The 20,025-nt window shown below is 58.2% G+C and overlaps 1 protein-coding gene across 1 annotated transcript in view; it reads right to left on the bottom strand.

Annotated features, from left to right (window-relative positions):
• KIRREL1 (kirre like nephrin family adhesion molecule 1) overlaps positions 1 to 18,684 on the bottom strand; it is a 71,800-nt gene extending 53,116 nt beyond the window's left edge. Inside the window, exon 1 of the mRNA XM_067569431.1 lies at positions 18,446 to 18,684. Within this exon, the coding sequence (XP_067425532.1) occupies positions 18,446 to 18,509 (64 nt within the window). The 5' untranslated portion in view covers positions 18,510 to 18,684. The remainder of the gene's footprint in view (positions 1 to 18,445) is intronic.
• Positions 18,685 to 20,025: the final 1,341 nt, after the last annotated feature.

The following is a 20,025-nucleotide window of genomic DNA, read 5'->3' as shown; positions in this document are numbered from 1 at the left end:
ATACTTCGCAAGGGTGCAGCCTCCCCCAATGAGATATTTCACAGCATCACCAGCACCAGGTGCTCCAAAAATCAGGAGGCTTTTAAAAATAAGAAGTGCTGCCATCTTTTTATTTCCCCTCTGTGTAGCGGAGTGAGTGGAACTGGAGGGGGAAGTTTTAGAAGGGATGTCGCTTGGCACAGCATCTGCACCTGAGGAGAGCACGCTGCGGGCCAGGCTGCTCCTGGACAAACGGAGGCCTCTCAGCACACTGCTCTGGCCTCTTTGCGCACTCAGTAAAGATCTTACTTGCCGCTCTTCCTGCCTAGCATTACTAATGAACCATGGTGGGAGAAGTGGGATTCGAACTCACATCCCTACAGCTCTGCCTGCCTTATTGCTGATTAGGGATGATGACACACGGTGACTGGGCTCAATCCCAGCCTCAGGCCGGCCTGCTTCTCAGAGGGGTGGGGTGGGCCGAGCCGGTGATGCTTATAAACCCGGTGACTCAAACCCAGTTATCTCCCCCCACCCTCCACCCCCATCCAGGGCCTTGTTTCTGCTATCACAGCATCTGCCGCAGCAGAGGGGGGGAGCAGACTGAAACCTGGTGACAGCTTGCATGGGACCGCGCTGTGCCTCGGGACCCAGATACAGCCCTGTCTTGTCCAAATCCGTAGCCCGGCTCGGTGACCCCCGGAACACCAGGTCTCCCAGCATAAGTGGGTGCCGCCGGCTGGGGGCATCAGAATCCCGCTCCGGGCAGGCCAGCTCCCTCCCTCCCTCGCTCTGCTCTGCCACCTCCATCCCGCCCGGGCCTGATCCTGGTTCCCGGCGGCTCGCTAACACAGTCCCCAGCCCCCCATATCTCCTGGTGGCTTCGCTGCTCAGCGTCCGCTGTTGCCCGTAATCTCCCAGGTAGGAATCAAAGCTCCTGCCTCTTCATCCCCTTCCGCGGGATTTGACCTCCAGCCCCCGAAGGCCCCTCAAGAGGAAGCTGCACCCCCCTCCCCCCCAACTTCTCCTTCATTCACAGGAGCCCTTTATCTTTACAGGGTGAGGAATGAGGTGTCGGGGTGGGGGGCAGAAATCCAGGGGGAGGCAGAAAAGAGGCTAGGGAATGAGAGACGGATCCCGGCGGGAGACAGAGTGAGGGCTGGGGGCTGAAAGAGAAAGGGGAGCGCGAGCAAGGTCTTTAAACCAGCGCTTTCTCTCCCGCCTCCCAAGGTAAGGACGGACGGACCCCCAGACAGATGGACTCCATGCCACCAGCTGGGGCTCCTTGAATTCAGCCCCCCCCGTTAGATAATCAAGAGATGGTCACGCACCAACCCTGCTTCCCAGAACCTCACTCAGCCTGATGTGAAACCCCCACCCGCAAATGCTCACGACACCGAATTTACAGAGCAGCGTGTAAACCGGGCACGTCTGCTCCTGGGGGCACGGGCAGCGGGAGGCAGGGACTGGGCCCCTAAGCCACAACACCCGCGGAGGGGGGGAGGGCTGGCAATTAGTGTGGCTGAACTCATTGTGCAACCTCACCAGCACACACAGCAACCCTTATTTTCAAGAGCAGGGCAGAGACAGCGAGGGCTTGTCTGGGCTCCGGGGACTGGAGTAGCAGCACCACGGTGCCACCGCTGAGCCGGCACAACCCCGGAGTGGAGACGCAGCCAGCTCTGACGGAACAGGTTTTCCGTCGCTGTAGGAAAACAGCCTCCCCAAGCGACAGGAGAGTTTCGACAGGTCGTTGCGGCTCCGGCACGCCGGCTTTTTCACAGCCGTGGGTGCGGTAGCGAGGTTGACCTCAATTTTAAGCGTCGACCAGGCCCGAGGCAGAGAGAGATGCAGCGACTTGCCCAGGGTCACACAGTAAATCAGTGGCAGAGTGAAGAATAGAGTCCTGACACCACTCGATCTGCACTCGGCCAGAAAAGCCATGCTGCTTCCCCCAGGCAGGTTCCAGCTGTCCCCCATCAATGGCCAGAGCAGGAACCGCTGTGCAGAGAGCAGGACAATGGGACCATCCCCATGTGGATGCTTTCCAGCGCTGCTGAGCGCCCACAACTCCACGTGGAGATGAGGGACGCTGGGGAGGGAGGGGGCAGATTTCCAGCCATGTAACCCCCCTCAGTTAGGGCCAGACTTTCCAAAGAGATCAGCACCTGACATGCCCTAATTATCCACATCCCCCAAACGGCATCAATTTGATTTGCATTTAAAAAAGGGACTAGCTGACTCTGAAAAGCGTGAGCGGGACGGATCCAACAGTCTAGCAAGGAGCGTCCCACCTGTATGATACTGTTACTCTGTCCTTCTCAAACGTTATTTGGCTACACTCCTCGGCCAAGTGTTGCAGACCCTTAACCGCTTAGGAGGCCTGACAAATTTCACCCAGGCCCATGGGAAATCCCCTTTAAGCTGTAAATAAAAGAGAGAGAAGAACTCCGCTGCCCCACCTCCAAGGGTTAACGCGGAAGGAGCGGGGAGTTCAGAGTTGCTCATCACTATGGAGTGAGGAAAATGCATGCCCCCCGGGGCACGGAAACAACTAGCCCTGCTTTGTTCTTGGGAATCTTTTGACTCACTGTGACATCGGAAGTTTCCTGGGCTGGATCCCATAAGCCACATGGCATTTCGCCTCCCTGCAGAGACACGGCGGGGCCCCACCAGGTCTGCCAATGGGGAACAAAGCAGCCAACCCCCCTGGGTCTGCCACCTTGGGAACCCCGACTGGTGAGGGTCTGATGCCAAAAACACCCCGCCACAAGCTTCCCAGGGGGAGGAAAAATAGCCCCTGCGGGCAGCTGGTTTAGAGGCTCTGAACTCCTTTTGGGGCTGAGATGGGAGGAATGGCATACCACCCATTTCCATGGATTTCAATGGGCTATGGATTAGGCCCTAACTTTTATATCATCCTCTAGCGTCCAGCCTACAGAAAAGATAAAAGATCTACTGCTGCAATCTACAGCTTGCCGTGGGAGCGCTCCTTTAGCACAAGTGGGGGGGGGGCCTGCCTTTCCAGCCGTGAAAAATACGGGTTCTAATCCCCCCTCCCCAAGTGTGTGCTTCCTATTCAGCACCCAGCTGTCTGGCATACCCCAGCACGGAGGGAGGCAGGCAAGGAAGAGAGGACGGCGCCTGTCCTGATTCACTCATTCAAGGACTTTATTACTTGGGGGGAGGGCGGCTGTGGATGGGGAGGGTGGGAGAAAAAGGTTTGGAGCCCTTAACAATGGCGGAGCGGCGAGAACCTGCTGTCTGTTACTTAATTATCTCTGAATGGGTTTGCTCATGCCTCGAAACATTTACTCCGTCCATTGGGCTGCTGCCTGCCAGACACACACACTTTGCCTATCTCCTTTTCTGTGCTGTTTCCATGGAAACCCCTCCAAGGCATACAACTGCTCCCTCTGATTTGAAATAAAAGTTTTTTCTCCCCCCCCCCCCCCTTCTCCTTTACCACAGTCTGTCTGTCTGTCTGTCTGTCACTCGCGCCTTTGCTTCCCCCCTTATTTGGATTTCCATTTGGATGATAATCCCCCCCCCCCGTTGCTATGGCAATGTTGGCAACTTGTTACATTCCAGCCTTGGGAAGAAGAGGACGGGTTTCCTCCCCCCGCCACGCACACCTTTTCTTTTTCAAAGTGCTGTCCCGTGTTCCCAAATACAGCCAGCGAGAGAGACACGCGCGCGGAGGGGGAATGACCCGGCAAAGCCGCAGCTCTTTGCCGCCACCCCAGGCCCCTCTTGCCGCGCTCCGGCCCCACGGTACTTCAAGGGCCACGGGGCTTCGCCCTCGATGAGCATCAAGCCCGGAGAGTCGGCGACGGGCAGACAGATGGACAGACGGATGACAGACAAAGAGCGGCCCGCTCTCGCTCAAGCTGTTTGCTTTGGAGGCGAAGGGCTGTGACAACAATGTGGGATTCTTCTCAGCGGCCTGAATTCTAATGGCCAGCTCGGCCTTTTAACAGGGCTCTGGCAGCGTAACCGGGACCTACAGTGGGTGTAAATTACAGCCACACTCGCGTTAAGGCCCCTTCACCCTGCGGGAGCCGGGAAAAGGAGACACAGCGCAAACGAGAACGTGACCTGGCGTTTCGGGGTTCGGCTCCCCCTTGCCCTGCAGCCGCTTGACACCACCGTACAGGCAATGCAAACTGCTCCCGGGCGGCGTTTCACACCCACTTTCCACTGGTGTGAATGACTGCATAAGGGACAGGGCGGTGGGACTCAGGCCCCCGTCACTCTGCATTGTGGGCTGCAGCGGGGGGGAGACGGCGGCGGCTGTCCCGGCAGAACTATCCTGGAAAGGAGCTTAGGTTCCCAATGCTAGGAAAAGTGGAGGGGTTTTGTTTGGAGGAGACAAAATTAAGCGTGGCTGCACACCACGCTGTGCCGACAAAAGGGGCGCTTTGCTGGAAGAACTAGAACAGAGCAGGCCAGAGTCCCAGGAGATCCCGGGTCTGAGGGTGAAAGAGAAAGGTTTAATCTCTGTCTGATCCAAACACACCAGTTCTGCATTGTTATGGGTGGCCGAGTTGGGGGCATGGAGGGGGATGGTTTTCCCAACCTGCAAACATTTTTGAGACACTAAAAAATTTTCCCCGTCCTGAACTGGGACGAAAAGTCGAACTCGCAAAATTGTTCATGATCTGAAAAGAAGTTCGGTTCGGGTTGATCGAAACGCTTCGATTCGCTGATTCTGAAACACGGGTTTCATTTTTTTCAACCATTTTCTAGTTTTAATTAAAAACAAAACAAAACACTGGAATGAGATTAAATTTCAAAAGGAGCAGCCATTTTGAACGGGAAAACCAGAGTTTTTAATTTAAAAAATGTTTTGACAACTTTCATGCTTTGCTGAGTCAGAAAATATGTTGGACCCGCCTCTTTCCCGTGAAAAGTTTTGGGTTCCACAAATAGGCATTTTCTGACCCCCCCCAAAAAAATCCTTTGGAAAAATTCCCAACCAGGTCTGGTGTTTGGGGTGCCCACACTGACAAATAATGCAGTTTCAGGAGCAGGTCTTCAACTGCTTTCACTGAATCGTGTTGTTTTTTTAAAATCACACAATTGTGATCATCGCCCTCTTGGCTATCGCATAGGGATTGACCCACCCTAGCACCTCTAGAGCTAAAAGCCTGAGCTACTGACTATAACTTGGGCTAAAAAGCCAGGTTTCCATAGCTAAGAGCAGGGGCTATAACAACTCATCTCCTTTGCAGATCAGGCACAGTGGGAAACTTGTAACACACATGCCCGAGTGGGACACACAAACACCTCCGATGTTGCCGACTCCTGCGATTTTACCATGAGTCTCACGATACTTGGTGTGTTTGCTAAAAATCACCAGCGCCTGGAGTCATGTTACTACTTGAGACTCTTGGCTCTCATTCGAAAAGTTTCTGACCCTCACGCCCGGCTGCACAAAAAAAAGCTCAGAAAAGGCGACCCTCTCCAGGCTCCAACATCGGAAGGTGAATAAAAAGAACTTACATTTCATTATTTTTAAATCTCATGATTTTTCACCCGCTCTCGGGATTTTTGAGGCCTGACTCATGGGTTTGGAATGCCGGGGGTGACCCACCGGGCCTTGTAAATTGTTACTAAAACAAACCCTAATTGCTGAGGCCCATGCTACTTGGCGACCTCCCCTTTAAGAAAGCCCTGTCTGGAAAATCCAAACTCCATCCCCTAATCATGGAATGGGGGAAGCTAACGATGCCCCACCCCAATACTCCAAAAAGGGCGGAGTTAAAGATGCCCTACCACTCCTGCAGACCTCGACACCACTCTGGGCAGGTGCAGGGCCTGTAAATTACAGTCCCGCCCCCCGTAAGGACACTTTATGCAGGGAGTACCGCGCAAAGGGGCCTTGGTGTAACTGGGAATCAGGTCGCCTCGACAGTAACGCTCCGTCAGCCATATTGCTGCAAGCGGGCAGGCTGCAGGGGTGTCCTGTACACCCACTACGCCGGAGGGGAGAGGGTATTTAACTCCCTGACTCAGAGGATTCCCCACCTCCCTTTTATTGCTGAGCAATCTGCTCTGCGCTCGCCAAGTTTCTTTCTCCTCTCTTCCCCTTTCACAGCCCTGCTGCGTAGGCAGGGAACTGATCGCTGGGCCTGGGAAGACGGATTGCATCTCATGCCTGGTATGGGTTTTGACGAGTCCGGCTCAGCTCAGTTTTGACCAGGATCTGACCTGTCCAGGGGGTGGTGGATAGTGGTGGGTGTCAAAAGCTTTTCCTATTCCGGGACAACACATTCACCCACAAAAGCCACCTCCCCGACACACACGAACACACAACCCTGCCCCGAACGCACAGCTTGGGGATGGAGCTGTGTGTCCCTAACACGGGATTCAGTCCTAGATCCACAGCTGCTGTCCGCTGACAGAAGCTCCGACGGCGATGGAAGGACAGTCTAGGCGTTAGGGAGCTAACCTAAGTCTTAGGAGACCTGCGTTCAATTCTCTTCTCTCCCAGACTTCCTGCACGACTCTGGGCAAGTCTTTTAGCCTCTCTGCCCTCTGTCCTGCCTCCCAAAGATACTGAGGTGCTTGAATAACCTTCCTTTTGTATTCTCCCCTGCCCACCGGTGCACAGGGCGTCCATTCGTTCGCCCCATGCATTTCGGCCTCGTCCAGGCGGCTGCGTGTCACGCTGATGGATCTGGCTTCTTCCTCTGTTGTTCTGCAGAACGGTTCTCGAGGGGGTCGCCCTCTTTTTCTCTGTGCGGGTGGTGTCCGGACTCCCACATGCCCCGGAATTCACGCTGGTGGCCTCCTTAAAGCCGGCCCTAAATACGTCCCTCATCGTTTTCTTGCCGTTATCTGATGCTTTGAATCGGTTCGCTCCATTTAGACTTCCTGATGGGCCGTGGAAAAGGCTGAGCGAGATCTAACCCACCCGCGCCAGCTAGGTCTGCACCATCTGTCTAGTGACCAGGGGCTACGGCGAGGGGGGGGCTCCACAGGAGAGCCAAGAAAAAAAGAACACAAAGGCAGCGGGAAGTCACGAGCAGACGCCAAGGAGATGGCCGTCCAGCCCTGCGCCAGCTGATGGGCTCCCTGTCTCTTCTTCAGCAGAAACGAGAACCTGCTCCAGGCCCCGGTCCGTCAGTCCATCCTTTTCCTTCTCTCAACATCCCCTCTTCCCCAAGGAGAAGCAGCCCAGATCCATTACACGCACGCAGGCTTTACTGGGACAGGAGACCGCTGATTCCCCTGTGCAGGCCATGGCTATACTGCCAGCTGAGATCACAGTCCCATGGGGTGCTGCATGTGCACGTCGCGAGAGAGCTCACCAGAGAGGTTGTCACGATTATCTATCACTGGCGTTGTGGCGGCCCAGTTGTGCTGGGTACTGGATGATCCCATAAGAGAAAGAACAGTCCCAAAGGCCCACAATTTCAGCAAGAGATAAAAGGTGGGAGGGGGAAACTGAGGCACAGAGAGGTGGAAGAATGAGTTGCCCAAAGACACAAAGTAGGACCAGGACTCAGCTCTCCTAGGCCGTTGCTCTACTCGCTAGGCCATGCTACATCTCAACCCCCTCCCCCCGCCGAGAACTTTCCTGGGCAGTCGCCTTCCCCTCTCGTGAAGCGGGCGGGACTGGACCTGCTGAGCTGTGGTGGGGCAAAGCTGATGCAGGGGCTGCTTTCGCAAGCCTGCCTCTTTGCCCTTTTCCTTTCCAGCTCACCCATGTTTGTCCAGGCAGCTGGGTAACAGGCTCTGCCTGCCCTGCGCTGGCCCAGACATCGCTCCCACATCTTGCCTTGGCTCACGTTCCTCTCTCCCTCCCCCCACACACATCCAGGCTAGAGCCTGGTCCAGGGCCCGTCGAACCAAGGGCAGTCTCCGCTGATTTCAATGGGGCTTTGGATCAGGCTTGTGGCTTGAGATCCCTGTTAGCCGCAGCAGCAGTAGTAGGTCCCTTATCCCCTGTGAGCTGCAGCCTGTAGAGGGCGACATGGCAGCAGAGCAGGCTGATCTATTACACCTCACCTCTTCCCCACCCCACACACACTTTCCTCTTCTCCTTTTTCCTCCATCCCTTCTTCACGCCTCCCGCCCACTCTCCACTCAGAGCAGGAGGTTATGAAAATGAGCCGTGTGCCCAGGAGACTGTAATTATCTGCTAAGTGTGAAAGCCAGAGTGATTAATTAAGAGATAATAAAAAGAAAAGGAGGCTAGAGAGGGAATAACGGATGCTTTGATGATAAAACCTGAGGTAAGGCAAGCAATTAGGGGAATCTTTATGGAGGGTTAGCTATAATCCCCCCCGTTACCAGCACCGAATGCCAGGCGGGGGGTGTGCTGGACAAACGTCGCCTCCTATGGGGATGCAGCTACGGGCGATGTGTATCCACGTGCAAAGGGAACACGGCCCCATCTACGAACAAGGGTAGCAGGGACCTGAACCTGGGTCCCCCCCCCCCCCCCTCACGTGATCATCCAATCATCAGGCTCTCGGTTGTCCCGGGGCGGGTCTCTCTCTCCCTCTGGCTTTTCATGAACAATTCCGAAAGGTCTCGGGCTCGTCCCAATGCAGAACGGGAAATTCTTCAAAATCGCCAACATTTTCATGGGGCGGGAAACCCGTTTCCCACCCAGCTCCGGGAGGGAACATGGGTCAGCACAGGGCGCCGGGGGACGGGTCAAGGTCCTGAGTTCTAGTCCTGGCTCTGCCACTGAGTCACCAGCTAACCTTGTGCAAGACACTGCCTCTCCCTGTGCCTCAGTTTCCCTGTCTGTAAATATTTACCCCGCTCCTGGATACATTCACAAATGGTTGCAAAGGGTTTTGATCTCCCCAGCCTCTCTCGATCTGTCCCTGTGCTGTATGGCACAGTGGTATGTGTGGAGGGGGCAGACAGCAGGGATCCTGGGGAATCTCACCACAAGCTGGGGAAGTGGATCACAAGCTGCCAGCTCCCAGGGCGCCTGGTTGATCAGCCATGCCCAAGACGCGTGACACTCAGCGCTGGCCTCCTCGTTTGCCCGCAGTCCCTCCCTTGACATGCCCTGGGAGAACGATATTTGATGCTACCCGGATTTCTACTCTGGGAAAGTCACATTTCCCCAGGCTTCAGCCCGAGGGGAACCTACAAGCGCTGCTCGCAACCCGACAGGGGCCTCCGGGCCCAGCACGTCTATCTCCCCGCACACCCGTACACGGCAGGCTGGCAGACGCCCTTGGCTGGCTTGCTTGCCACTTCTCCGCCAGGCTGCATGGCGCATTGGAGCCGGGGGGGCGTCTCTTTGCTGCACGACAGGCTAGGTCTCTCTGAGAGCAATCCAGGGAACCGGTTGGGACAGAGGGGGAGCCACAGAGGGCTTCATCTGGAAGGAACAGGAAGGGATGGATCTCAGAGCTGCTACGCGCTGCATACAGTGTGATTCCATCCGCCCCTCTCCTGCCTCGGTGCTGGAATTCAGCCACCAGAACAAGGGGGAACCCCAGGGGGATGCGGCAGAACCCAGCAGTCCAGGCTCTGCAGCACCAAGGTCCCTGGAACGTCTGGCTGCTGGCATTCGCTCCGAGCTTCCATCACGAATGGCGCCAGGGCTGGAGCCCTGCCCATCCCCTGCATTCCCTGCAGGAGCGGGGACTCTGGGTCTCTGGAGAAGTTTGAGCTCTTCGCCCGGCTGGGGGGATCCTAGCAGTTCCCACCTTTGCTTAGCAAAGACTCCCCTGAAATGGTGCCAGAGAGTTACACGGAAGGGAAGTCTAGTGCTAGTGGGGAATCTCCCCGAGCTGGTGACGCTACAGGGCTATGACACACAGGGGGACATTTCTCATGTCTTCCAATAGAGGGTGGCGCATGGGTGCACACACGCACACACACGTGCTTCACCGCAGTCAGTCCCCCCCTTTCGACTGATGAAACTCGGTCTCGGTCTCAGCCAAAAGGACTCGCAGGAGGAGACCACACCGCCCTGCAGGAGCGGTTGCAAAGCCGCCCCCCCCGGGCAGACAGAGAGAGAGCGAGAGAGTCCCAAGGGAGCGACCGGGTTGAAGCGATAGCCTAGGGAAGCAAGCCAGAGGGCAAGCCCAGGAAAACGTGCGCACCAGCCCAGGGAGGCGAGCACAAGGAAGGAAGAGAGCGAGTGACATAACCCGGCCAGGGGAGCGCGCGAGTGCCGGAGCCCCCGAGCGCCGGGAGGCTCCAACCCCCCGGGATATAAGCCCTGTAATCCCAGCGTGCCCCGGCGGACGGGCGGGCGGCAGATGCATCTCGAGGATCCCAATTTCCTAAATGGCTTTGAGAGCAGGGACGGGGGAGGGAAGGAGGCTCGAGTCACCGGGATATTAAAACAGGCAATGGAGCAAGAAATCTCGCCGTCTATGACCCAGGGGCAGGGGATGGAATTTGCTGGGTCAGCCCCCCCCTCACCGCCATGCTGGCTGCCCATTAGCTCTAATCCTCCCCTCCAGAGCAGGGGCGGCACTGAGCCATCCCTGCTGCTCCCAGTCTCCTCTCACCTGCCTGCCACTTCCCAGCCGGCTTGCTGTAGCAGAAGGGGGCCGTTGTATCTGGTACCCAGCCTCCTGTGCCCCAGGGGAGCAGAAGCCCTGGAGTAAGGGCAATCTCATGACTCCAACGTGCTGATCGCTTCCCCCACCACTGAAATGCAGCCCCCTCTGGGGAAGGACGCAGCAGCCGTTTAACAGCATGACGCAATGCTGCATGGGGATTCCCTGGCTGAAATGCAGCCACCTCTGGCGTGGAGCGCAGCAGCTATTTCACAGCCCCACAAGAATACTGGGCATGTTTATGAATTCCAAAAAGACCCTTGTTTCCACCTGGCCCTGGCGGTACTCAGCTAACTGGCCCTATTATAAAGGGGCAGGGGTGGACAGTCAGCTTGTGCCTTGACACACAAGGATGGGGGACCCTTTTCATTGTCCCCTCGCTATTGGCACTGATGGGTCCAATCTCTCCCAGCTGATGAAGGATCCTTCCCTACGCTACATCCTCCGGCTACGTCTTTGAAGTGTCCTAAGCAACAGGGATCCCACCACTTCCCTGGCGGAGAGGATGCCAAAGAAGCACTCACTGCCAGGAGCCATTCTTGGGTCATCCGGGCTGTTGCCTCTTCCTAAGCTTCCTTGTTGCTTTTCCTGCTGCAGGGAGTTCTGCAGGTTGGCTGCCCTTTGCACGGGTGCGTGCCCTGAGGGGAAGGTGTTTCCTTTCATCCCTGAGTCCCTGTGCAGAGTGGGCAGCGGTGGACAGTGGCTGGATCAAAGCAGTAGAGTCGGAGCAGAGGTTGGATGGGCCCAGCACCCCCAAGGTTAGATTGATTCATCTGCTGATAAATAACACGACCTATGCTTAGCTCTTGTGGAGAGGCAGACACTCACCAGCTTCCCAGCATTTCACACAGCAAGGCATGGATTGGCATCCCAGGGGGAAACTGAGGCATGGGGGGGGGGGAAGTGACTTGCCCAAGGTTGCCCAGCAAGTCAGTGGCAGAGCCGCAAACAGGACTGAGGTCTCCAGACTCCCAATTTAGGGGCCCTTTCCACTAGACCACACAGCCTCCTAGCTAGACGGGAGTGGTCTTAGGGTTGGACCCTGCTCTCACTGAAATCAATGGAGGAGCCTGCATTGGCTTTAAGGGCGCAGCATCGCTCACGTGCACCAGCTCTGGAAGTAGCGTGTGGGTTTGGTGGTTAGAGCAGAAGGGAACTGGGAACCAGGACTCCTGGGTTCTGTTTCTGGCTCTGCCACTGGCCTGCCATGTGACCTTGAGCAAATCCCTCCCCGTCTGCATGCCTCACTTTCCCCACCGGGAAAATGCAGCTGATCGTAGGAAGGCTTGATCAGCTGTGATGTGCTGGGAGATCCCCCAGCCCGAGGCGCCGGTGTCATTATGGATGGGCCCGACGCCCGCATTCATCCCCGGGACGCTTTGCATTTGCAGTTAGAAACGGGTCTGAGCTGCTGAGCAGGGCGGGTGGAGCCGGGCCCCGTCGCACATTTCCCCAAGCGGAGGGGTCGTCACAGACGTGCTTGTTGGGCCCCTCCACCCGGGCCAGCCCTGCTGTTCATCCCCCTCTCACCATCCCCGCTCCCGGTTTGTCTGGGGCCTGCCTGGAGTCCAGCCTGCGCCCGGTGTCTGGAGGGGGCTTCCCATGGGAACCCCAGTGTGCACTCCACCACTGCCCCACACCTCCGGAGGAACTCGGAGAAGCCGCTCCACGATGCTGCTTAAGACACGAGGGCCCTGGCGCTCTGGGCTTGGCCACCTCTTCTGGGGCAGCCTGACGCAAAGGGGGCAGTACGGCCTAGTGGACAGGTGCGTGCCTGGGGCCCAGAAAATGTAGCTTCTATCCCCAGATCTGCCACTGCCCCGCCAGCTGACGTGGGGCCAGTCACCTCCCTTCCCTGGGCTGTAAGAGCATCAAGGCAGGGAGGGGCAGGTTTCACTATAAATGGGGCCAATGTGCTCGCGCTATCTGGGGCTGGCCCCGGCAAATCCCCGGCTCTGGTCTCACGGGGACAGACCCTGGCGAATCGGGGCTGTCAGCTCCCCCCAGGGAACGCAGCCCTCTCACAGCGCCCCATTCCCCTCCTGCGGCTTTCAGCGCCCAGGCAGGGCAGCGAGCGCCCAGCCACGTGCCTGCAGCCGATGGCATTGATCGGAAAATGCAGCCGGGCCGGTGGCTCCAGCAGGCTGGCGTGTCGCACGTGTGCTGGGGCCGGGGAGAAAGGCCTGCCGTGGGTCAGCCGCGGAGGGGGAGGAGGGGTGGGGGAGTCAGAGACAAGGGGTTTCGTGTCCAGACCACCGAGTCCCCTGCCAGGAGTCGGTTCAGGTTATTAGGGCTGGACAGGACAGCAGGAAGCTATAAACCAGCCCTGCTGCCGCTTACAGAAGAGGACAAGACCAGGGGACCAAACCGTTGCCGGCCGGCTTCCTCTTCCTCCTCTTCCTCTGCTGCGCTGGGCTGAGGGGTGTCTCTCAGGGGAGGGGGGGAGGGTTATTGCTCTACAGCAGACAGTGGGCGTCTTGCAAATCACAGCAGGCCAGCAGCGCGGCTCGCTTCCTTGGGGGGGGCTGGTGGAACCGAACAGGGATGTCTCGGCCGGGGCGGGGGGAGCCCATCCAGCCCCTGCAAAGCTCCCAGGAGAGGGAGAGATGGGAAAGCGGGCAGCCTGCGTGGCCCATAAGTGCACGCCCCAAGGAGAGGGGCTGGGCTCCGGGGCGTCACCTCCCCTAGCAGGAACCCTAAGCTGGGCAGGACTGGGTGCCCGTGTCAGTCCCACGCCGCCAGCAGGCTGAGGGCAAACGCGGACCGGGGTGACAGGCAGGCCGGGAATACGGGGAGAGAGCAGAGGGACCGGGGCAGGGACCACGCGTGAGCCAGGTGACAGCAACGGCCAGGCCACACAGGCATGTGCACACACATCTGCATTGTGCACACACATCTGCATTGTATTCCCCCAGTGCCCGAAGAGTTCGACTCTCTGGGGGGGGGGGGGGAGGAGGGGCTGCTCCCCTCCCCCATGCTGGCTTCCACGCCGGGCGAGGGAAGCCATGTGCCCCTGCAAAGCGTTTGCCCTGTAAACGCCGGCTGCACGGCCCCCCTCCCCCCCGTGGTTTCGGCAGGCCGGGCTCTGAGAGGCCCTGGGGGGCGGGGAGTCTGGCAGGGAAGTGGCACGGGGCAGCAGCCGGCGCGTGTGGGTGAGGGTGGGGGACGTGCCAGGCGCAGAGTTTTTCCACAGCGCTAATCAATCTGCAGTCAGACCCGCTGTTACCGCCCGCGCACCGCTCACAATATTTACCTGCGGCTCCCGGGGGGGGGGGAGGGGGGGGCTGCCGGTGGGCACGGGGGGTGGAAGGGAGCCGGCAACGCAGCAGCCAGGCACGGGGGCCGAGACCTGAGCAAACTCAGTGCAGGCGTGAGCTTTGCACAGGGCTGGAAATGACCCTTCCGGCCAGCTCCTTCGCTGCTTCTCCGGGGGGAGATGATCCACCCCCACCCCTGTACACACCCCTCTATCCGTCCATCCACCCCGTCCCCACCCCCTATCCACCCATCCCCATACCTGCCCCCATTCATCCACCCATAAGTACCCCTCTGTCTACCAACACGTACAGATTCTTGTACTGCTCTCAGCACTGTAGTATCTGATCCATCCCCCTATACACCCCTTTAACTATGCATTCCCAGCCAGCCCCCTCCATCCATCCATCCCGGTACACACTACACCATTTATCCCCATGTACACCCCACACCTATCCCCACACAGACCTCGCTAACCACTCGCCACCCATCCCCACACATCCATCCAGCCATCTAAACAGACTGAATAATGAGAATATTCACTAGCGATGTACTCACGGGCTGATGGAACCAGTTAGTTGAATAAACGACATGATAAACAGAAAAAAAGGAAGAAAGAATGTATCCGGCTTGCTTACTTTCTGTCTTTCTTTCACACTCCTCCTCTTGGTAGCCAAGGATCTACCCTGGCATGTTCCATTCCTAGCAATTGTCCTAACCGAGGCCAGGGACAGCTGGCTGGCCCTTGCTGTGGGAAGCCAGGTTTGGGGCCATGAAAGGTGGGATGGGATTAAAGGCCCCGGGAAGCATTTGTTTGGGCTGGGCAAACCCTGGGCTGACACTGCCGGGGAGCGTAACCTCTCTGTAAAGCACCCCGGGGAAACCTTTCTTTTCCCAGGTGTCTCTGGCTGGGGACCACAAACGTTAACTAGGACCTCACAGCAGCCCCCCGAGGTGGGGTTTGTCACCATTTCACAGACGGGCAGAAAGCCTAGAAACAACAGGGGAGGCTGCCCTACAAATACAAGGAAAGGAGGCCAGACAGACACACAGCAAACCAGAGAAGGGACCCAGGAGTCCTGACTCCTCGACAACCCCACGCTGCCCACTAGACGCCACTTCCCTCCCAGAGCTGGGGACAGAACCCCGGACTCCTGACTCCCAATTCCTCGCCTGTCAGGGTGTGAAGTGCCCCCGGGGTGACACATGACAAGCGATCTGTGATCATTTTACTGGAGCTCACCTGGTTGAATGGAGCAAGCGTGCCTGGTCTGACCCCTCCCTCTTTGTTCTATCTAGCTGACATTTGGGATGCAGGACCAAAGCATTGTGTGCATGATTTTGTTGGGGAGGGGGGTTGGGAAGCACATGGCCCCCCCCCAGATATTTCCAGGCACCATGAGACATACTCCACCTCCCCGTACACCCCCTCCCTACAAAACTGTACCCGAGCAGCCACTTCCCACCCCTATGGGCTGACACCCCCCAGACACACACGCTTCTCCTGGTCAGCTCTAGTCTTTGCTGTGGCAGTTTTCCTGCTCTTCCCTGAAAGGAAGGGAAAAGGGGGGGGAACCCCCACTCAGAGAGAAAGAGAAAAAGAATCACCCGGAAAATGAATAAATATTTCAATTTGAGGCACAATCACAGCAAGTGATTGAAATGTGGGGAAAGAATAATGGGTTTCATTTAGATAAGATACAGAAAATTATTTAGTGAGAAATGAAGAATGATGAAGCCCATTCAACATCTTTGTGTGTGCGCGCACGCTAAAACCACATGAATGGTACAGATCCCTCCCCCACCAATCCTTTCTCTTCTCCCCCCCCTCCCCAAATACTCCAGCAGACACACACCCTCCCCGCTCCATCAATCAAGCTCATTTATATAAATCTCCTTTGGAGGAAAAAAAAAAAGAAAGAAAGAATCACATTTTTTCCCAACCACCCTCCACCCCAATCCCTGCTCAGTTTCTCCCAGATAACAACCCTGGAGGAAAACCCCTCCTGCCCCAGACAAATCCATCAAAAAAGCTTCTTAAGGGGGGAGGGGGGAGAAGGGAGCAAGAGAAAGAAACTTACAAGAATCCACAGGCATCCCCCCACATACACACACACACACTGGAAAAATAACAGGAGTGCTCCCATCATGTCATGCAGAGCAGTGGGGAGCAGAGAGACAAAGAAGGGGGGTTAATTCGAAAGGGAATCAAAACAGATTCCCAAGCTCCTTTTTTTCCCAGAATCTGCTTTTCCTAAGCCCAGCCTTCCTTAGCCATTTGCCTCCCCTAAGGAGATTCTTCCCTAAGGCAAGGATTTAAGCCATCCTCTGGATCGGATCCTCCACAGCAGTAAATCAGGTTCAGTCCATTTGCCCCCCGTCACGCTGGTTTCCAAGAGTTGGAGATATATTTTTCAAAGGGAAATATTTCTGCTCACTCTCTCTCCTGCCACCTCCCCCTCCAATTAAATCCACATGTCACAGTTTAGGGGGAAAAAACTGTAGCTTTTGTTCCTCCGATGTAAGTAAAGACCCATGGTGATTCCCTGTGTCTTGCAAGAGAAGGGGGGGGAGGAGATTTATTTATCCTGCCCTCCCCACCTTGATCTTTCAGAGTAAGAGGCTTTTTTTCCCCTTTAAACCCCCTGATTGTCTCATTTTCTTCCCAGCATCTTAGCAACGCCTCCCTCCCCCCGTAATGAATTTTGTAGCAGGAGTGGGACCTGCATGCACTGCAGGCCTCTGTATCGAGCACAGGGACGCTGGTACGGCAAGGGCCCTTTGCAAACTGGCCCCCCAGGCTTTTGACCACTGGTGGAGGGAGCCCCCAGTCACTGGAGTTCAGGCTCCCACGGCCCCTTGGGTTTCAAGGTGGCGACCATTTCACCCCAAGAGGAGGCGGTGTTCCCAAAACACAGACCTCGAGAACCAGCCAACTCATTTCCCCCATGGGCCCACCAAGCAGCCAGTATCTGGGGCGGAGGCAGGCGGGCCGGCTTTGCCTTTCAGGCCCCAGCTCGGCCACGGACGGCCTGCGGGAGCTTGGGCAAGTCGCTCTGGGCCTCAGTTTCCCCCTCTCCCCCGTAAAATGGGCCTAAGGATCTCGTCCTATTCAGCCTACGAGCCCTCTGGGGCAGAGACCGTCTCTCCAGCCTCTGCGCAGCGCCTGGCGCAACCGCCTTGCCGGGTGCGACCGCAACACGAACAGCAATCACACCTTCCACAGGGAGGGGACGTGTTCCAGGGCCCCCGTCACCCCCCACCGGTGCCTGGAACCTCGCAGGTGAGCCTGCATGCAGGGCTCTGATTTCTGACTTCCCCGGGGGAGCCGGGGGCCTGTCCATATCGCTGACGGGTCGCTCAGCTCCCCGACCCCGTTTGCAAGCCACGACCAGGCCTGAACCCTCCAGCTCATTAAACCACCCCCAGCAGCCTTATCAGTGAGACATCTCCAGGCGCAGGCATTCCTGGGGGAGCGGAGACATCTGCACAAGGGTTGCTCCTTCAGCCTGGGGAATTTTCCCCCCTATAGACACACACAGTGTCTCTCCCCCCCCCAACACACACACACACCACCCTGCCCCTCGGGAGAGAGACTGCTGGAATCCGTGAGCCGCAGACAAACACAAGGCTCCCCTTTTTCCTTTGCTGCGACATCACCACAAGGCAGCTGAGATGCCCAAGAAATCTGCCAGGGTCCCCATCCGGATTGGGGGAGCCGGGGGCTGGGGGGAGTCAGTGGGACTCCAAGATGTCCAGTCCAGTCAGTCGCCCCCTCATCCCCCCAAATCCACCCCCGGATCCCCCGCAGCCGGGCAAGGAGCAGGATTTAATCCCAACTTCCAGGCTGGTCAGACATGATCTCCCCTTCCTGGAATCCACCAGGAGAGCCCCAGCGGTTCTCCAGCCAGCAGTTTGGCCTGGCAGCAGGGGGGGATTTCCGGGAAAGCAGCCCCCCCATGCCAGGGTCAGCACCCCCCAGAAGGTCTGTTCGGCAGAACTTGTGCACCCAGCCCACACGGTTCAGACCCCCCCCCCGGCCCGGGGACTTAAAATCGCAGCCTCCCCCCTGCCCAGCTCTCCTCCTTTTCTTCCCTTCACTGCCCCCCCCCCCGCCGCTTTATCCTTCCGGGCGCCCCCCCCCCGCGCTTCCCCCCCCCCAACAAAACTTTTATCCGAGCACAACAATAAAAATAAAAAAGGGCAGCAGCCGAAGCTACCCACAAGTGCCACAGCTGGGGGGCGGGGGGGGGGGGGATGGGGAGCGGCTCCCCCTAACCCACCCCCCAACTTCAGATCCCAGCAGATGCAACCCTCTCCCGGCCCCCCCCCTCCGATTTCCCATGAAAAGTGGGAAGGCGGCGGGGGCAGCCCCCTTCTGACCTCACCCCCCCCGGAAGAGCAGAAGCCCTTCGCCCCCCTCCCCCAAAGGATCAGGGTTTGCAGAAGGAATGGGGGGGGCGGATTTTAGTGGGGTTGCTGGGGGGGGGATTGGTCCATCTCCCCCCTCCCCCAGCGTCCGCCCCACTCCTGCCCTCTCCCACGGACAACTTGCAAACTCGCAGCCCCCCCCCCCGGGCCCGGACACAAAAGAGGAGCCGTCGGCGGGGGGGGAGGGGGAGCAGGAAGAAGCGGGGACCCCCCCCCCGCACCCCGCGTACCTTGTGGGCTCTGAGCGTCGGCCAGAGTCACAGCCCAGAGCAGAAAGAGCCGCAAGTCCCGCATGCTCCTGGATGGGGCCCGGGAGCTGGGGGGCGCGGCGCGGCGCGGGGGGGTCCCGGCTCCCTCTGCCTTCTCCGCGCCCGGCCCGGCTCAGCGCCGCCGCCGCCAAACCATTCCCACGGCTCCGGCTCCGGCTCCGGCGCACGCCACGGGGGGGCCCGCTCCGGGTTCGCTCCGCGCTGACTCGCTCCAGCCGCCGCCGCGCACCGATCCGGAGTGGCGGGGATGGGCTGGAGGAGCGAGGGATGGAGCCAGGCGGGGAAGGAACCACTGGGAGCGGGGGAGGGGGGCCGAGGAGACTTTCCCGGAGCGCGGGCCGGGCCCGGGGGGGGGGGCTCCCAAAACCAACAAACCCGGCAACTTGAGCCAAGTTGGGGGCAGATTCTGGACGGAGACAGAAGGAGACTTTGGGGGGGGGCGGTCCTGGAATGGGGGGGGTTACAGGTGGGGGGGGGGGATTCTGGATAGAGACAGAGAGTGATTGACTGGGGGGGGGGGCTGGACCTGGGGAGCGGATTCTTGGCCTGCGGGGGGGACATTTTTTTGACATGGGGGGGCAGATTCTGGATCAGGACGGCGGATAATTGACTGGGGGGGGGGGGGAGGAGGATCCTGGTCAGGGGGAGGGAATTGACATGGGGGGGATCACAGCCGGGGGGGGGGGGGAGGTTTATGAGCTGGGGCAGAGTCTGGACCGAGGCAGAAGATACTGCACGGGGGGGGGGGTCCGGGATCTGGGGTGGATCCTAGATGGGGAGGGAGGATTCCGGGGGGGGGAGGAGGGATCCTGGCAATGGGGTGGGGTGGGCAGACCTTGGACGGGGAGTGGGGTCCCTAATGCAGAGGTGGGATCTTTGAGAGGAGGAGGGGTGAATCCTGGAGGTGGGGGGTGGGTCCTGGACAGTGGGGGAATCTTTGAATGGGGGTGGGGGAGGGGTTCCTCCATGTGTGTTGTGGGGGGGATTCTTGCCAGAGGACAAGTGCATGGAGGGATCCTGGACAAGGGAATCCTGCCCTGAGGGTGGGGAGAAGAGGAGGTTGTTTTGTTTGTTTTGTTTGTTTGTTTGTTTTTTGGGGGGGGGGGTCTGACTTTCATCTCGGCCCAACCAGCCCCTCCCCCTGCACCCCGCTCCCTGCAGAGCCATGGAAGCCCCCGTGCACCCTCGGTTTTTTTGCACGTGAAACCAGGCACCCCTCTGCCAGCTTCTCTAGCTCCTCCTCCAGCCCAACCCTTTCTCCCTGCGGCCCATGGGGTATGAATGTGAACCCCACCCCTGCCTGACCCCAGCACCCGCGGGAAGGCATTCCTTCTGTGGTTTTAAAGGGACAGGATGTCCCTTTGCCCTCATTTCATTCTGGCGAGGGGTGCCCAGGTCACACAGAGGTAAGGTGGGGCTGGGAATATCTATTATTGGACCAACTTTTGGTGGGGGGAGAGAGCCCAGTTTTCGAGCCGCCCAGAGCTCTTCTTGGGGCTGGGAAAGGTACCCCCAGCCTCACTGCAAAATGCAAGTTTAGC

Source organism: Emydura macquarii, unplaced genomic scaffold, assembly GCF_026122565.2.
Source record: "Emydura macquarii macquarii isolate MOO-44397 ecotype Brisbane River unplaced genomic scaffold, CSIRO-AGI_Emac_v2 contig_2924, whole genome shotgun sequence".
Classification (NCBI taxonomy): domain Eukaryota; kingdom Metazoa; phylum Chordata; order Testudines; family Chelidae; genus Emydura; species Emydura macquarii.
Note: the sequence above shows the minus strand (reverse complement) of the source record. Positions and strands in the feature narration are given on the sequence as shown.